The sequence below is a fragment of the Centruroides vittatus genome, unplaced genomic scaffold (assembly GCF_030686945.1).
Source record: "Centruroides vittatus isolate TY-2023 unplaced genomic scaffold, ASM3068694v2 contig_3051, whole genome shotgun sequence".
NCBI lineage: Eukaryota > Metazoa > Arthropoda > Arachnida > Scorpiones > Buthidae > Centruroides > Centruroides vittatus.
Window position 1 is genome coordinate 50511 of NW_027121959.1, and position 19951 is coordinate 70461.

Below are 19951 nucleotides of genomic sequence, written 5' to 3' on the forward strand. Positions count from 1 at the left end.
TTTTTAATGTGTGAAGATTTCCACCTCTTTCCTGAACTGAAAATGTGGCTAGCAGGGCAGAGGTTTGAGACCAATGACAATCTTCAAAACAATGTTGTTAATTAATTAAGGCCATCTCAATTCACTGGCAGCAAAATTCTATGACAAGGGGATGGAAAAGCTCATTCACAGATATGAGAAATTCCTCAATCTTCACGGTGATTATGTCGAAAAGTAACCATGTTTGTACCTAACTTTTGGTAATAAATTCATTTTGTTTTCTACACTTGTCTTTGTTTTATGGACCATCAGAGCTTGAAAAAAACTGCCCTCGTATTTCTTATAGTGAAATTAGTGTGATTGATTTTTTAATTTAGTTGAATTTTGATGATGATGATTTAGTTATCATCTTAGTGCTTTTATGTTTTTAAAATATTTCACAAGTTTTTATATTTTATTATAATTTTATGCTAATTATTTATGACTTTATTTATGACTTTAATAATTTTACAAAATGTATTGAATTTACTATAGATAGACATTGATAATATAACAAGATTTTTAATAATAATAATAATAATAGCAGTATTAGTAATGTAATATGTCAATGATTTTGTTCAATGATATATTGCTTATATTTTTACCAGATTTATTGAAATATGTTAGAAATGGATTTCTTATGTAAATTGATTTTGTAATCATTCACCATATGTAATGTGTTGTTTATTTGTTTTTGATTTGTTGATACAATACCTTCAAAATGTATTCTCTACTATTTATTGTTTACAAGATATAGGCCTATAGTTAGATAAAAATATGACAAACATCCAACTGTCAGCTAAATTAATCATGCAGAAATTATGCTACAATCAATTAGAATTCTGTCTGATTAATTTGGCTGATCGTTAGATGATTATTAATTAATAGGTCAGGTTCTTGGGGTGTTTATAGAAATATAACAAATTTCTGAGTTAAAATTTAATTTTTTTTAATATAAAATTACACAGAATTGTAAGAAATTTAGCTAAAAGGCAAATAATTATGCAATTAAATGCAAAGAAAAATTTTGTTTAGCATATGAAAATAACACCTAAAATATTATAAGCATATCATATTTCCTAAGTTCTGATATTTTAGTATTTGCATTAATAGTTTGATGTATGTTACAGCATGATAAACCTTTTTCCTAAATTTCCATAAATTTTCACAAATAATGATATTATTGCTCAGTTTTCTGGTGTATTAAACTTTTTCATAATGATCTTGTTTTAATTTTTGTTTATGTTGATTATTTTCAAAACATGGTGTATGAATTACAAAAAAGAATAATGATATTAAAATACATTTAAATAATATGTTGCAGTTTTTAAAATAGTCTATTTTACGTACATGGTAATCTAGAAAATGTTAATATCGTCAAAAAATGATAATGCTTTGAAATATGATTGTTAAACATGAAAGCTTCAAAATTAAAATTTTATATCAGATTTATCTGTACTGACAACTATAATATGTTTTTAATTATTAAACAGTTTTTTCTTTTTTTTTTATGGTTTACACACACAACCTGTTGATATTTTACATTGAGAACTTTTAACATATTCTTCATAAAATAATTTTACAAAATGTATTGAATTTACTATAGATAGACATTGATAATATAACAAGATTTTTAATAATAATAATAATAATAGCAGTATTAGTAATGTAATATGTCAATGATTTTGTTCAATGATATATTGCTTATATTTTTACCAGATTTATTGAAATATGTTAGAAATGGATTTCTTATGTAAATTGATTTTGTAGTTTCTCTTAGCAACTTTACTTATTTGCTTTTAATTATTAATATTTTTGATTAAAAAAATCCTTCTAATTATCAAATTTTATTTTTATTGTGTAATAGGTTGTTTTTGTTTTGATTTTAATAATTACAAATAATTTGTAACATTGACAATTTAAATATTATTAGTTGTAAAATATAAAAAACTTTAGTATGTAAATCATGAATTCAATAAATTTAAATTTTGCCGATGATATAGTTTTCTGAGTATCATCTGAAATGAAATTAAGATTTAGTTATATTTTATACATAGTTTAAAATAATAAGTATAAACTGATTAAGTTTTAATTATCATGTGTTATCGCTTGAAAGAATCAATAAATATGAATGAAGCCATAGACTTGGTACTAGTGTATCAGATGATCATATCTTTACTAACCAGCACAAATAAATGTAAATTGACTGCCTTGGAAAATATTCTTTATCAGCAAGACTTAGTTATGTAGCCTATACTTTTGATCTTTTACATACATGCCTACATGTGTTATGCTTTTATTTTCTCAGCTGTTATATATACATAACAAGGGAAAGTATTGGAATTGTGTCAGATTTGATCCTCTGAGTTTTTTTTTCAAATCTCTATGTTTTGAGATCTCCTGAAACCAAAAAAGTCAAAAATAGCAAAAAAATTTAGTGGATTTGTGTTAGCAAGTATTTTGCTTAATATCTTAGGATGGGGTAAAGATTAATTAATTAAAATTTGGCGTCATGGCTTGTATATGAGGGGCATTTTGATGCTATTTAATTCTGGTAGTTAATTAAAAGTCAAGGGGGTGGGGAGATAAAGAAGGTCACATGTATCTCCACATGACCCTACTGGTCAGACTTAATGATGATTTTACTCGTTATTAACATTAATACCTTTTTATAAAACTCATTCCTACCCTCAAAAGTAAGCTTTTTGCCATGATATAGTAATTAAAAATATAAAAAATTTTTTATAACAAAATCTCATAACAGATGATGCCATACACAATTTTTTAAGTTATATTGTAATTAAAATTATAAAAGCAATTTTCTAAATAAGATCTCATAATAGCTGGGAAAGTTATGCAATTCATTGTTGGATTTTTTAATGTTGTTCCATTAGGCATTTGATTTTTTTGAATTAACTGTTTTTTTTTAATTTTTTTTTCTAACAGTGGCTTCTCAACTTGGTAAGTTTTTCTTGTGGCATTCTTACATCTCTATATGCTTTAATGCATATTATAAATACATGTACAATTAGTTTAAATTGTATGTAGTATTTTCAATAAAATGATTATTGAAGTTTTAAATAATGTATGTTAATATTAATTATGTTACCTTCAATGTGAGACAAACCATTCATGTTAAAGCGTAACTATAATAATACACATTTTAAAACTATTGTATGTATATTAACTGTAAATAAGTGAAATAAAAATTGTTGTTATATAAGATTATCTAAAGTATTTGGCTTGGCTCAGAAAAATGATATGTTAAGTAAAAGTAATGTAGTCACATAAAAGATGTAGTACATAGACAAAAATGTAGGCTATATGTGAAAGAAAGAATATTTACTGTATTTTGCCATGTATAATGAACACTTTTTTTGCTCAAATTTCAGAGAGAAAAATAATATCTGGATAGTAATTATTCCAAATCTATATAAATGTTTTTAATTCTTTTATTTGTGTTTATGAGTTACTTTTTAACTCTAAAAATCACTAACATCGTCTGTATGCAAAATAATACCATGGAATACAATAATCAGTTTTCTTGAATTTACAATGAACTTGCAGCTAAAACAGTTTTGGCCAACAATTAAATAAAATGAAACAAAGCAACATAGCAAAATTCAACAGGAAGAAAAAGCAAACAGATATTGGTGGGTACGTCCAATTTTAAAAGATTTCTAGAATTCCAATATTCAGCTACATTAATTCCTTCACTGCTAACTATTGATCAAGAACTTTAAAAATTAAAATGAAAGATTTTTTCCTGAAAGTTTAGACCAAAAACATGGGTGCACATTATACATGGAAGTGCATATTATACATGGTAAAATATTGTACTTATAATAAACATATAATAAATCTGACCAAAAACAATTTTATATTCTACAGCCTGAGAAGGATTTAGCTGTTTCCATGTGAAACTCAAACAGACAGATGTGACTTTGAAAGTAGTCTATATTCTTTTCCCAAGTCTATCTGAATATACTATATTTTCTATAATGATAAACCACAGTCCAATATTTTTTTTTTTTTTTTTTGGTGATTATTGGAGTAAAAGAATATTGATGATATAAAATGGAAAATGCAGGATTCCAAGAAAGATGTAGAACTAATTTAATAAGTAATGTAAAAACTAATGTAAAACTAGTTAAATTGGAATATTGTGACAAATGATTTGAATGAAATACTTGAATTACTTTAATTAGCTTCATAAATTTTGATAATTTTCAATATCAGTAATATCGAGCATTGATAACAATATTAGTCAGTATTCATTTTTCAACTTCAAAATTGGAAAATATCATATTGATAGTTGATTTTTGATAATATTGAACACAACTAATATACATGTATTTAGGTCAACCAGTGCAGTTTACCTCACAATACAAGTTAAATATTATTATTATAAAAATTGCTCATCTATATGGACAATTATTAGAATATGGGCAATATAACAATTATTAGTATATGGAGATGAGTGCCTATCTTGTACACAAGTTTACAACGGGTTTAGTCACTTCAAAGACAGGAGTCAATTGAAAACAATCCAAAAAGTGGTTGTCTTAATCCATTGATTATGGACAATAACATTGGAAAAGTGCATTAAATATTGGATAAGGATCTACTGTATATGTGACCTGTAGAATGTTGGCAGAGGAGTTGGAAATGTCCAGGGACTCCATCCACATGATTTTACATGATCATTTGAATAAACATAAGGTCTGTTTCAGCTTTGTTCTGTACTCAGTCAAAAATAGGCACATTTATGATGCTCAGGAAATCATCAAAACAGCTCACCACAACCAAATATTTTCAAAAACATTGACAAGGGTGATGAGACATGGTGTTACCAGTACAGTCTGTTGACAAAATGTCAAAGTTCCATGTGGAAATTATCAGATGAGCCTTGCTAAAAACTTCACTTCCAAAAATCACAGGTCAAGACCACAATTGTCTGTTTTTACAACTCCAAGGGTATTGTATATGAGGAATTTGTTCCAAATGGCCAGAATGTCACCAAGAAATATTATTTTGGTATTAATCCTGTGTGAACCGTCTTTGTAAGCCAAGTAATGAAATTGGTAGACGTATTTTGGTATTTTGTAATGTGTTTTGAACTAAATTTTATGTGTATGGCTGGAGTATCACATCCAAGAAAGCTTACACTGCTGCATGATGATGCACCCTTGCATAAGACCAGGAGTTGGCAAACTTTTTTAGGAAAGGGCCAGATTATAAAAAAAATCAGGTTTGGTGGGCCAGGTTGTAAACTTGAATAGGTATATTTTTTAATTTTTTTAATAGGTACAGGTACTTCTACTCATAAAGCAAAACCAAAAATAAAGTTATTTTTTATTAGGAAATGATATTTTTACATACATAATATTTATACACATTATTGCTGATACTTAAAAACAAATAAAAACATTTTTAATGAACTTATTATAGAATGGTGAAAATTTGTACTAATGTGAAGAATGAAATTGTTTCTTCTGAGATAATATTTCTATCATTTTGGACTTCCAAATTAGTAATTCCTATCATTCCCACAGGCTGGATTTGGTCCACGGGCCATAGTTTGCCGACCCCTGCATAAGAATTTTGCTGTTTGTCAGCTTTTGGCTCAAAAATATATTGTAACCTTTGACCATCACCCTAGTCTCTTAATCTGAAACTTAAAATTCAAATGAACTCATTAGAAGGACATTCCAGAGATTGAGGCTACAGCAGTACTGAACCAAGTGCCAAAACAGGAGCTGAAATAGTCTTTTGAAATGCTCATTACATGTTCTGAACATTGTATTGCTGTAGAGCAGCGGTTTCCAACCAGTGGTCCGTGAAAGATTTAAAACTTTTATTCATTTTAAGTTATTATTCCCACATTAATACAAACTGAATTTAATTTTTACAAAAAATGTTATGTTTTCTATTATAATAGTATTGTTAAAGCATGTTACTCTTGAGTTTAACGATTACTTATGTTAAAAGTTTTGATTAAAGTTTATTTTTAGATTGACAGAGTTCATTTTTCTTAAACCTTGTGGTCCCTGTTAACAACAATGAAATCAAAGTGGTCCCTGGTCAAAAAAGGTTGGGAACCACTGCTGTAGAGAGAGTTTATTTTGAATAAGTAAGCATATTTATAAAAATATTTCTTATAGCTTTCTCTTCTTAGAGCAAAAGTTTAGTTTTTTTTTTAGACCACCTGTGTATGTACTGTACATATGAGTATCATGTACTCTCCCATTTGTAGGATCACACAAAGGAAGAAAACATTTATTGTCCTTATAATTGATACAATATCCTCTACACATTGCTTTATAAATATGATAATTGGTGATTGATTGAGAAAGAGATTTCTTGTGTTTGATTTTTTAGAAAGTTTTTAACTTTTACTTTTTTAAATATAAAACCTTTTTTACCTTATGCAAATACACTGATTTCATTGTTTTAATTTTTATAAATATGAAATGCTTCTGCATATCGTATGTGTTGGCGATTTCCTATTTTTTAGATGATTCAAGCCATTCAATACTTGTAGAATCTTGATTAGCAATGGTATATGCTGCTAAGGGGGTTATTGGGTTGTATTTCCTAATGTTGTCTTGGTGTTCTTTTAAGCATTGTTTCATGGATCTCAGGATGGCCCTAACATAGCAGAAATAGTATGTGAGTCTGTTGTCTGTTAAGGGTATGTTGTAAACACTTGGGACCAGTTTCATGTCCAGAGGATTCTTATTATTTCTTAACAACCAATAAACAGTAGGTTTTTTCTGTAGTTGATGCTATGACCAATAGTATCTTATCTTAAAGATGTTCCATAGGGGGAATGGTCTAGTCAACAATTAGGCATTCAGCCTGTGAATTCCTGGGATGCCCTTCCATTCTGTGTTGGAATGCATCAATGAGGGTTTTGATAGTCCTGCATCTGTAACCAAATCTCGCACCAATGGAAATGATGTAATCCAATTCTTTGTTTCTATCACGGGTGTCTGTGCAGTGTGTGTGCGCTCTCCTGATCAATGCCCTGAATGCTGCTAGTCTATAGTGGAGTGGGTCATGGAAATGCCAAGGAATGAACAATGGATTGTACGAAGGTTTTCTGTAAATGCTTGTGAAGATGCTATCACTCCTGAGTGTTAGCATAATGTCCAGAAAATGCATTTTCCTATCACTCTCCTGCTTCATATCCAGTGAGACTCTGTATGGGTTGTTATTAATGTCATTTATAAAATTTTGGACAATGGGATGTTTTTTCCAAATGATGAGAACATCATTTATGTATCTAGCATACAGACAAATGTTGGATACATATTTGGGCAGGATGGAAGTCTCCAGGGATCTAAGGACAATTTCACATCTCTGCATTGGGATACCCCTGTTCTGTATTACACTAACAATACTGTAGTAAATCACTCACAATACCTGTAGTATACTATCAGGTCAGTCCATAAGTCCATGCGCATTTTTATGACCTTGAGAAAAATCTTGTTTTGCTGTTAAAAATGTCAGTCTAATGTGATAATTTTTACACTGAAGTGTTAAATTGGATCTCATTCATATAATACTGTTCAGAATTGTGAACATTTCAGTTGTTTATTTTCGTTAAAATGGAAGTAACCGATGAATATAAAAGACATGTTTTATACTTTTTATTTTTAAGTGGTGAGAATGCTACAAATGCAGCCAAAAAAATAAATACTGTACATAATCAAATTGTAATTAGTGCAAGGACTGCGCAGAAGTGGTTTGAAAGATTTAGAAACAATGATTTTAGTGTGGAGGATAAGGCTCGTACTGGAAGACCCGTTGACTTTGATGATGATGCTCTCTCTGCACTAGTTGAAGCAGAACCATCTTTAACAGTTGATGAAATTGTGGAACGTTTAAATTCATCCCATGGAACTGTTCATAGACACCTACAACAAATCAGAAAAGTTTCAAAGCTAGGAAAATGGATACCACATGAACTGTCAATAGCTAACCGACAACAACGTGTAAACATTTGCACGTCTCTTTTATCCCGTATTGCTTTAGAACCTTTTCTTGGTAGGCTGGTTACTGGAGACGAAAAATGGATCCTCTATAATAATGTGACGAGAAAAAGACAATGGATGGATCGCGACAAGCAGCCAAAACCGACTGCAAAAGGTGGGTTGCATCCAAAAAAAATTCTTTTGTCTGTTTGAGTGGGATATGTCAGGTGTAATTCACTTTGAGCTGTTAGAACCTAATCAAACAATTACAGCTCAAATGTATTGTGAGCAATTAGAGCGTTTAAATGAAAAATTGAAAAAAAATCGACCGTCGTTAGTGAACAGAAAGCAGGTTCTCTTGCAGCATAACAATGCCAGACCACACGCTGCAAAAATAACTGTACAGAAACTTGAAAGCTACAACTGGGAAATTTTACCTCATCCACCATATTCGCCAGATATTGCTCCCAGTGATTATCATCTTTTTCGCAGTTTGCAGAATTTTTTAAAAGGGAAAACTTTTGAGGATGAGAACAATGTAAAAAAGGCTATTTCTGAATATTTTGATTCAAAACCGAAATCATTTTACGAAGACGGGATTAAAAAGCTACCATCAAGATGGCAAGAAATTGTACAAAATAATGGTGAATACATTATAGATTGAAATAAAATTTAATTAAAATTTTTTGCTGCTTTTTTTGTAGATAAAAATACGCATGAACTTATGGACTGACCTGATACTTTCATTATCACCTCATTTATTCTTTCAATGTATCCAAACTAACATGATGCTGATTTATTTGCTTTCTTGCAGACATTTTTTTTCACTTTGCACTCTTTTAGTACATCAACATTGTTAACACGATCATAATTGCCATACAATTTAATTTCTCAAATAACACATTTCGAAGTAGTTATGACATTTAGTTTTGTTTTGCCATATCCATGTTTCATTTTTTTTATAAATCTACACTGTATTTCCTCTTCCTTTTTCAAATATAATCACTTTCATTCTTTCAGTCAGAATTTTTCCACATATTTTACCAGGTATGCAAACTTATTCCTTGAAAATTTCTACAGTCGCTTTAGCTTTTCTTTATACAATGGTACAATAACTGCACTTTTCTAGTTCATAGGAAATCTGTTTTTTTCCCAACACAACTTACATGATTTTATTGTTTCTTCTATCACACATTCACATCATACTTCAACATTTTAATACTTATATTGATAATCTTAAAATATAATAATTCTGATATTTCAGTTATTTGTATTGATACTGGTATTTTGGTGTTATGTTTTTTACTTCCCTAGTAAGTACTAGTCACTGGAATTGAAGTGCAAACTGCATATATACATACATTGTTTGAGTCTAATCCAGCAACTTCAACCTTTAAATTTCCGGTACAAACGACGAAAATTAACAGAAAAAACTAACGTTTTCGAATCTCCATCGAGATCTTCTTCAGGTTCGTTAATGGAATGTCATGAGAATAGAACTCTTTTGAAGTTCAAAAATCGAACATCTCCAGCGTGCGATGACGATGCAAAACATAAGATTGATATAATAGACCTGAGTCTACTAACGTAACGTCGCAAAATATCAATGCAGGAAATAAAACCATGTCTACCATCGTGGATTGACCTCCGAGATGTATCGCCACGCGTACGATAAAACGTTGCTGTCTTTGTAATTAATGCATTTCCCCGATTTGGTAGCTCTGTAAATCTCCAGGGTCTCCAATGCCCTAATGTGGTCCGTTTTGAACGACTTCTTAATGAGGGTGGCGTTATCGAAGTCCGCTTTTACATCGGGGTCCGTGGCATACGTCGACAGGGCGGTGGTGTGCCTTTTTTTGGCAACGTCATTCTTATGTTCAGAAACCCTTTTTTGGAGGGATCTCTTGGTAGAACCAATATATACTAGGTCCCTTTGGAATCTGTGGTCTCTTAACGGGATACTATAAACGCCCGGTGCCCTTAAAATGCTCGGTTTGTCCTTGGCGTTTCTGAGAAGCGAATAGATAGATGGCGTTCTCGTGTACGCTAACTTGGTGCCCTTCCTTAGCGCTATTTCCCTGTACAAGGAATGGAGGTCTTTGTTGTATAGTACAACCGTGTGCTGGTCGGGGCTCGAGTTAGGATCACTTCGCCCTGCGGAGGTGTGATGCGCTGTGTTTATATTACAACACTTACGAGCTAAATTGCGGATAAGGCTACTTTTGTATCCATGGCTAGTGGCAATGTCTTCAATGTGTTTTAGCTCTGCGATCGTGTCTTCCCTTTTAGTATTATGGGTGAATGCCCTATTTACTAACGCCCTGAACGCCGCAATTTTATAAGGGTACGGATCCTCCGACCTAGCGGGTATGTACATAGGTAGGTAGCCGGGTTTGTAGTACACCCGCGTTTCAATATTGTTTATATCGAGCTGAATGGAGACGTCTAAAAAATGCACTCTGGTGTCCGATATTTGATCAAGCTTGAGCGTTAGACCAAACGGGTTGTTATTTACGATGTGCAAAAAATCATCGACCTTCGGCTCGCCCTTCCATATGATAATCACGTCATCCACGTACCTACGGTACAAAATAATGTCAGGTGTAAACATGGGAACGACATCCCTCTCTAATTGCCGTATAACCAACTCACATAGGTCGCCCGAAATTGGGCTCCCCATGGGTACCCCCCTTTTTTGTAGATATGTGGTATTGCCGAACCTAAACAGCGAATTGTAGCACATTAGGTGTGTGAGTTCCAGTACATGCTTGCGGTGTGCCGGAAGACTATATTTGGCCAGCAAGACGTCCCTGAGGGCGCAAAAGCAAGGCTGGAGTTTGATGGATGGATACAGAGCCTGAAAATCAAGCACCGTGAGGTGAGCGCTCTCTGTTAGCTGTGTATGTTTCAACGCGTCGACCAGCTCTCTGGAGTTCTTCACCGTTAAAGCATACTGTTCTAGATGTCCAGCCAATATGCGGTGTAATTTGTTCTCTAGAATTCTAGTCGGGGCTCTAGCTTTATCCAGTATTGGTCTGAGGGCCGGCGTAGGCTTGTGCGTTTTCGCAAAAGCAAAGAGCCTGGGCGTATCTGGTGACGCGACCACCGCCCTGTCCAAACCTTGCGCTTTTGCAAGGGGTGTGCTCGTGAACCGTACCACCCGAGCCTGTAGCTTGTTCACATAATTATCAGTCACCTGCTCACATTCAGTATCCGCGATGTATTGCATCATCATTGTCTTGTAGGTCTCTTCCTTGAGTAGAACCAATGCCCTGTTCTTATCCGCCCTTAGTAGAATAATACGTTCTTCTGCAAGCCATTTCTTGGTTCTTCTTATTTGCCACCATAAGTTCACTTTTTCATTACGCCTGCTATGGTTTATTTTCATGGCCGCCCTCCATCTGTAATGCTCCTTGTAGACCTCATCCAATCCGTGCACCATTCTTTCAATATCCGGCATAACTGTTTCCAGCATTGGTCTCGACGAGCCCGGAGTATACATCGGGCCGTGCGCCATAGCTTCGATTAGGCAAGCTGGAGGAACAATGCCGTCCCAGCAGACAAGTGGTGTGGGGGGTGCCTTTCTCCTGTTGGGTTTTTGTTTACTCATTATCCACTCCAATTTCTTCTTGTACTTACGGGCCAATTTTCTTGCCAATATTTCTTGAAAGACGGCTACCTTTTGATTTTCAAGTTGTAGGAACGCCCGGTTATGTTCAAAGAGGTCGTCTTCTGCTTCGATCACCTTGTTGAGGCAAAATCAAAAGGTAGCCGTCTTTCAAGAAATATTGGCAAGAAAATTGGCCCGTAAATACAAGAAGAAATTGGAGTGGATAATGAGTTGGCCTGTATTTTACTTTATATGTCAGGACCCTATAGACCAAAAATTTTTAAATTTGGCAGGAATACTTCTACTTATGGGACATTGCTGCTATTACATTTTGGAGATTATAAGTCAAGAAGAGACAGAAGGGGTAGGAAATCATATCTTGATGGAGTCAGACTTAATTTTATTAGCATTTACAACTTTTTTAAGAATTCATTCCTACCCCAAAATAAGGCATTTGCCTTTTTATAATTACTATTAAACATCTCAAATGCTATTCTAATAAAAAGTTAATTTTATTTTGGTGTTAAATGTTTTTTCAGTCTATTTGACTCATTTTCAGATACATCTCCAAACTTAATCAAACATAACTGAATTTCTAATAACAGTGGAACTAGTGTTTGAGATATAATACAGTAACATGGGGTTGGAACTGGAGGATGATGATAATGCTATAAAAATTGTTTTTTAATAAAATCTCACAACAGATGGTACTGCACAATTTTAACTTTGAGCCATACTGTGTTTCCTCCTATAATAATCCATTTTTAAACGTAAATATTTTTATTTTTGAAAAATAAAGAAATAATTGTTTGTTGGAGTATAAAATATTTATTTTTATATTTATAATATTTTCCCACTGAATTATGAATTAAAACATAAAATAAAAATGAAATATTATCATCTATATTAAATGTTTATTTTAAGTTTCCAACTGTTTAAATTTACCACAAAGGAATGTTTTCATTCTGTATTTGGACAGCTTCAGCTTCCTAACAAATATCAGTCACTGTTCAAACTAAATTTGAACTTTGAACCCTTAGTTTGAACAGTGACTGATATTCAGGATGAAAACACTCCTTTGTGGTAAATTTAAACAGTTGGCTATCTGGAATAAACATTTAATATAGATAATATGGATTCAGAAACCCAAGAGGTAATATTTGTTAAAAATGAAATATTCAATTTTGATTACTGTATATCAAACACATCTTATTACAGAGAGACTTCATTTAATACGTTGAACAAACGTTTTCAACCCACTCAAGGGGTCATCATCAGGTTATTGATGTTACATGAACTTTTACAATTGTTCTTTTAGAATTGTTTTTATCGAGTCACCCAGGAATTTGAATTCATCATTATGTTAAATTCAAAATATACAAAATAGAAAACATCCAATTAGTCCATTAAATACCGAAATTGAACTAATCGAAATAAATATAAGTAAATAAAATACAATAAAAATAAATAAAATAAATGCTAATATAAATATAACAACATTGGGTTTTTTTACATCGACTCTGTGCCTTTTGTTAAACTATGAGCTCTTTTTTGATTACATACTTCCAAGCTGAAGGTAATAAGGTGTGTTTGATATACAGTATTCAAAGAATCTGAGTATAGGTTAAGATTCAATTTTGAAATGAAAATGAAATTAATAAATATTTATGAAAAACTGGAAGAAAGTGAAGTTTGAAAAAATAAAAATATTTAAAATTTTATATCAAGATGAAATATTGCTTTTAATGAAGTGAAAATACAAAATATTAAAAAAACATTCAAACTCTTTCAAGCTTAATCACTCATTTTCAAGACCATAAAGAATGAGTTGTTATGCTTGGAAGTACTTGAAGTTTTTAATTTTTTGTATTTATTACTCCATTAAAAGCAATACTTTTTCTTTTTTATATATTGTAGTGGAATTGTACTTTAGTCTAAAATTTTATATGATTAATTGGGCTGCAATTTGAAAAAATGTAAACCCATGAATTCCCACAATCGTCCATTCATACATCTGTCTGTCTTTCCTTAATCTTGAGAATGTAGTTAGATAGATGAGAGACAAGACTAGATATGGAAATCTTAGGGGCAGGAGACCCCAATTAATTATGTATGAACTTCTGATGCAAACCGGAAGTCATGTTATTTTAATTCCAAAAATTTTCCCTGAAAGGTGTTAGATAGATGACCATCATGACTCTATTGTTAAAGGAAAAGTATGATGTACAGAGGCAATCCACTATTAATTTGAGGTGGAAAGCCTATATTTTAAGTGAAATAAATTAAAAATAATATTAAAAATTGCAGCCTGGCATTGTGATGATGTCACAATAAATAATTACTCGTATATTATTAAGGTTGTTTTAAAATTGTGAAAATTTGTAAATTTCAATTATCAATTGTTTTTATTGAAAAATTAAAAATAGCATTAGTAGTAACTGATGATGGTTATAGCATAATGTTATATATACTGGAAGATGAGATCAGACCAGAGGTCTTGGTAGTGTAATTGGCAATGCATCCGCACAGTAAGCGACAGTTGTGGGTTTGAGTCCTGCTCTGTGCTGATTCTTTTCTTCCAGTTTAATCTAGATTATCTAATTAAAATTATAATTATTAAATTTATTAAGAGATAGCACATAATGCCTCCCTCTAGTATCAACTTGTTTGGTAATTTATTAATATTATAGTCATTATATAGCCCAATAGCATACCGCAGTAGTTGACTTTAGTAGCATTTATATATATATCTTACTGGCCAAACTAGTTTGTCCTATGTATGTCAGGCCAAACCAGTTTGTCCTAGGCAAAACTAGTTGTGTTGTGTCACTTCTAATCAATACCGTTTTTGGTTAATGTTACCCTAGGTATCGAAGATGGTGGCTCGTCTCTGATTCCAGCAATCAGAAAACAGAACAGTGGGGATGCATGTTCTAACCTAACCTAACCTATTATAATAAATTACCAAAATTATTAGAATAGGTTAGGTTAGGTTAGAGTGTGCATACCCACTGTTCCCAGTCTTCTGATTGCTGGAATTGGAGACGAGCCGCCACCTTCGATACCTAGGGTAACATTATCCCTGTTTTTTATAATTAAGTAGACTATGTTTGAATAAATATTGTTCATCTGATTGATTGCCTTTTAATTTTATTTTAACCATTAACATACTTGAATAATAATTCTAAACCAGTTTGGCCTGAAATCGGGTTTGACTGTGTTCAAACGAAAGTGATTCGAAGTGTTGCATACGAACAGTTTTCAATGTATTTTCGTGAAACAAACGCGATAGTGAAGGTTTATGTACCACGCATGTGCATGCACAACCAGATTTGTGATAACTTCATTCATAAGGACGTGGCATTCATTTAAAAATGGCTGCTGTGGATGCAACTGCATCCAAAACGGATCAGCAAGCTGTAATTAAGTTTTTAACACTGGAAGGGTGTAAACCGGTGGGTCTTCATCGCAGAATGCTGGCTGTGTACGGTGACACGTGTGTGTCGAAGCCCACGGTGACGAGGTGGGCGAGAATGTTTAGTGACGGTCGACACAAGACAAGGGATTTGCCACGGCCCGGTCAGACGCACAAAGTTGTGACAGAGAAGCTGATTATGGACAATGACACTGCAATCAAGGGAAATCGACGTTGAAACATTCGTGACATTGCAAATGAGTTAAACGTTTCCATTGGTACTGTTCACAATACAGTAGAGCATCGATTATCTGACTTAATTGGGGACTGGGGTTGGTTGGATAACTGAAAAGTCGGATAACCGAAAAGTATGAAAAAATACATTATTAGTATAGTGTATTAGTCCTGGTTTAAATACTAACCTCCCTTTCATGGTCGAGCCAGTGCTGCCAGCTAAAACATGCAAAAATTTAACAAAAATAATACTAAAGTAACCAAGACATAACCAAATATTGTAGCGCCACATCACTAGCGGACATTTGAATTTGTCAACAAGAACAGGTCGGTTAACGATAAGTCGGTTAATTGGGGGTCGGATAATCGATGTTCTACTGTATTGTCACCTGCAGTTCTGAACTGGTTCCACGATCAACCGACATCGTTCTTCGTGGACGGAATTCGTAACCTTCCTAAGAAATGGGACGCCTGCCTAAACGCCATGGGTGATTTCTTTTAACAAACTTTGTATGCATTTCACTCATTAAATATTGTTTTTTCTATCTATGTATCTGTCTCATTTCTGTCCCTACGCATCTCATGGATACACACCTCGAATCACTTTCATTTGAACACCCCTTATATAAAGAATCCTTAGTTCATTACTTTTGAGATCTTTTGAGATCACTTAATGAACTAATAACTGTTGTCTAGAAATTTCTAAAGACATGTTGTTTTTATTTTGTTTAGTTAGGAATAAAGAAAAAAGTTTTTAATTTATTTTTATTTTTTTATATTGGTGTTTAGTTATTTTTTGATTATTTTATAGATTTAATTATCTTATTATCTAAAGAATAAAGTTTAAAATCATACAAACACAACCTTTTGTATGTTTCCAGCACTAACTTTACTCACAGAATAAACATTTTCAGCCCAATTTAAAGGTCTACTTCAAGTTAGAAGCCATTCCAAAGAGCTGTGTTGAGTTTTAACTTGAAGCAGGCCTGTAAATTGGGCTGAAAATGTTTGTTTTATGTGTAAAGTTACTGCTGGAAACATACAAAAGATTTGTTTGCATGATTTTACACAAGAAATTCCAGCTTTTAAAAGATAACTGTATTTGAATAAAGTTTACATTTCAGAAACTTTTCTGTAAATGAAATATGTTGTGTTATGTAAGATGATTATCATGAAGATTAGGAATATTATGTTGATTGAGTAATTGATAATTAAATTGATGATTTTAATAGCTTAAATAAAAAGTTTAAAATTTCATTGAAATCAGATTTATTTATAAAAGTAATTAATGATATTCTACATTTAAGCTTTAATTGATTATATTAAGAGATATTTGAGATTTGTTTTTATAATAATATAATTTTATTGTGTTGATAAATAATGATTTTAATTTTAAAAAAATTTATTGTGTGGGGTTTTTTATTTAAATTTGTAGAAATTTGAGTAGTGAAAAAAACTATAAATATGCCAAAAAGGAGAAGAACTCATGGAAATGATGAAGGAAAGGATCAAGAAGAGCTTGTAAAGAAAAGACGTCGCATGCAGTTTGATGTGGTAAGTATATTAACTTCTTTAAGAATTTAATTTAAAATTAATTTTATACATAATAGTAGATATATTCAATTTTTTATGATTTAGAGCTGTGGTTCTCAACTGGTATGCCATAAATTTCTCAAAGAGTGCTACAACATTTTAAAATAGTATTTAAAAATAATAACTTTTTATTGTATTGTATATTTTTTATTTAGAAAATGCAGAACTTTGATATCTTATTTTGTTATATACATCATAATTATAATTAAAGATAATAATTAAAGAGAAGGTATTCAGATTTCTCTGTAGAAAGAACTGTTAGGCAAATCTTAACCATATTTGGTATACATACTGTTTTGTGTATGTAGTTTTAATTTTTGGGAACAAATTTTACTTTAAAATTCAGCAGCCAGAGCAAAATTTGGCAATGCTATTTCCTTCATAGGGCATACTGTATATGTTTTCAAATGAATTTTGGGTATAAAAGGAGTTACAAAATATTCTTCATAATTAACCAAAACGCTCTAACTTGTTACCGGTGTGCACTCTCCAGATGACCATCATCACAAAAAAATCAACGGAAATTGATTGTTTTTTTGTGTTGATGGTCGTCTGGAGAGTGCACACCAGTAACAGGTTAGAGCATTTTGGTTAATACGTTCCAGTGTTGAGGCAATGATATGTAATTCTTCATAATTCTTTGACAGGTGAACAGTCATGGTACTCACTTTACCTAATCATTCATTACTTATTAAACTCTGCTGTCAATGAAACAGCAATGCCAACTCAGCACTTACAGAATTTTGACACTTAAAAGATTTATGAAGAGGTCTCCTGATTGTTGGGAATCTTAGGAAAATGACTTTGCATCTTGAGAAGATTGGAATTTTTCCTGTAAAACCAGGTCAGGATTGCAAACCATTTGGACCTCTGAAAACAGAAGATATTGCTACTGCAGTAGGAGCACAGAATGAAAAATTTCCATGGTAGTAGTAGTGCATGTGCAATATTACAGCAATCAAACATTCCCTACTGACAATGTGAAAAGTTCTACAAAAATCTTGCATTTTTATTCTTACAAGATATTCCCGTAGTCAACAATTAGTTTTCTGATGGTAATGATAAGCAGAAAACATTTTCCATGACATTTGTAATTTGAATGATGTAGATGATACATGCCCCTGGCAAATTGTATGGCATGATGAGGCTCATTTTCATTACATGGTGATGTAAACTCACACACTAAAAACCTTTTTTATATCCCAGTACAAATAGCTTTATCTAAAGCTATTCGTACTGAGATATAAAAAAGATTTTTAGTGTGTTAATTTATCCTTCCCAGGGATTGTGCGAGAAGTTGATGTAAACTCACAACTGCTGTATTTGGTCTGATGAAAATCCATACATTCACCAACAAAGTTACCATGGTACTTAGCAAAGATAATAGTGTAGAATGGTTTCAAAGTGTCTTTTATTATTGATTCTTATTTTTTTGGAGAAAACTATGCACTAGGCAAGTGACATGTTTTGGTAATGTCACTAGTTATAGAGATATGCTCAAAAACTTTGTCATTCTAACACTACAGCAGAGAAATTGTCTGAACATTATAATCTTTATGCACAATAGTACATCTGTGCATTTTAGTTTAAATGTGCAAGCCTTATTGTAACAAGAGTTTGCATGAGTGTGATTAACCAATCATTTCCAATGATCATGATTGTCAGTCTGAATCCCTGACTTTTGATTATGGGCTGCCTAAAGAGGTTTGTTTATCAAGACTATGTTCTAACATAGCTGTCTTAAAAGACATAATTTTACATCTGACAATTTTATGCAGGTCAGTTGCTTTTTGTCTTAAAGTGTGATGTTCATTAAATGCAACATTTAGATGGAGTTGGAAGGAGAGTAGCTATATCGGGTTGGCATTGATCATGCTATACATCATGCCATACATTAAAGATATAAAGGGCTTTATGTGCTCTCCATATCTTTGATGTAATCATCAATTGCACATTCTACACCTGTAATTATATCTGTAATTAAAATAGAATTATTGCAATTTTGTTCTTTAGCTCCCAAAATTCATTAAAAAAACAAACATAATATACACATTAAGAGGACAGCAGTACAAAATTTTATCCTATCAGCCAATATTTGAAGTAAAATTTTTTTTCAACAATTGAAACTACATACTTAGGATAGTATGTATACCAAATTTGGTTGAGATTTGCATAATAGCTCTTTCTACAGAGAGCTCTTTAATTCAGAGAAATGCTCTTTAATTATGATCATTCTGTACAATACATAAGGGATTTCTGATGTAACATTGACTTGTTCCATCAAAATTATGCATTTATTATCATTTTAAAAAGCTGAGAATTGCAGATTTAAAATATTCAGACATTTAAAAATATTTCAGTAAAGTTTTGATGTAGTAATATTTAAATGTTTTTGAATGTAGTAAAATTGATTTCATTTTAATTTGTTAAAGTTTTCATATCTAATGATAATTTTTTAAGAAATATCATATTAAAATTATATTTTTATAATAAAAGGATCATCATGGAGATGGTAATGAAGAAGATAACCCATATGAAGAATTATTCACAGCAGTGATGACAGCCACTGATAATGAGGGAAGATCTTTAAGCACTATGTTTCAGCTGTTGCCATCTAAAGTGGTAAATTTTAATTTAATATAATAAAAATGAATTTTGATATCATAAACCAACATCTACAAACCCAATGTACACACATAATAAGCCAGCAACTACTGGATAATATCAGGCTATTATATTATGATTATTTTAAATTAATTACTAAATAATTTGTCACTAGAGGAAGGCATTAGGCACCATTTCTTATTAAATTTAATAATTAAATTGCATAACTGGCAATGCAACTGCATGGTAAGCAGGAGTTGCGGGTTCAAGTCCTGCTTCAGGCTGATTCTTTTCTTCCAGAATTTTCTAATATATTTAATTTAATTATGATTATTAAATCTAATAAGAGATGGCACCTAATGCCTCCCTCTAATGACAAATTATTTAGTAATTAACTTAAAATAATTGCAACATAATAGCTCAATATTATCCAGTAGTTGTTGGTTTATTACATTTTAATATCAGTTTTTGAAAAAAGTAATATTCATTAGCAAGAAT

General features: G+C 31.8%; 1 protein-coding gene across 9 annotated transcripts in view; it reads left to right on the forward strand.

The window, feature by feature from the left end:
• polybromo (protein) overlaps window positions 1-19951 on the forward strand; it is a 137016-nt gene that overhangs the window by 1950 nt on the left and 115115 nt on the right. For all 9 annotated transcript variants that reach the window (XM_067267525.1, XM_067267527.1, XM_067267523.1 and 6 more), the window contains exons 2-3: window positions 16692-16810; window positions 19346-19471. In XM_067267525.1, the coding sequence (XP_067123626.1) occupies window positions 16721-16810; window positions 19346-19471 (216 nt within the window). In that variant the 5' untranslated portion in view covers window positions 16692-16720. The remainder of the gene's footprint in view (window positions 1-16691; window positions 16811-19345; window positions 19472-19951) is intronic.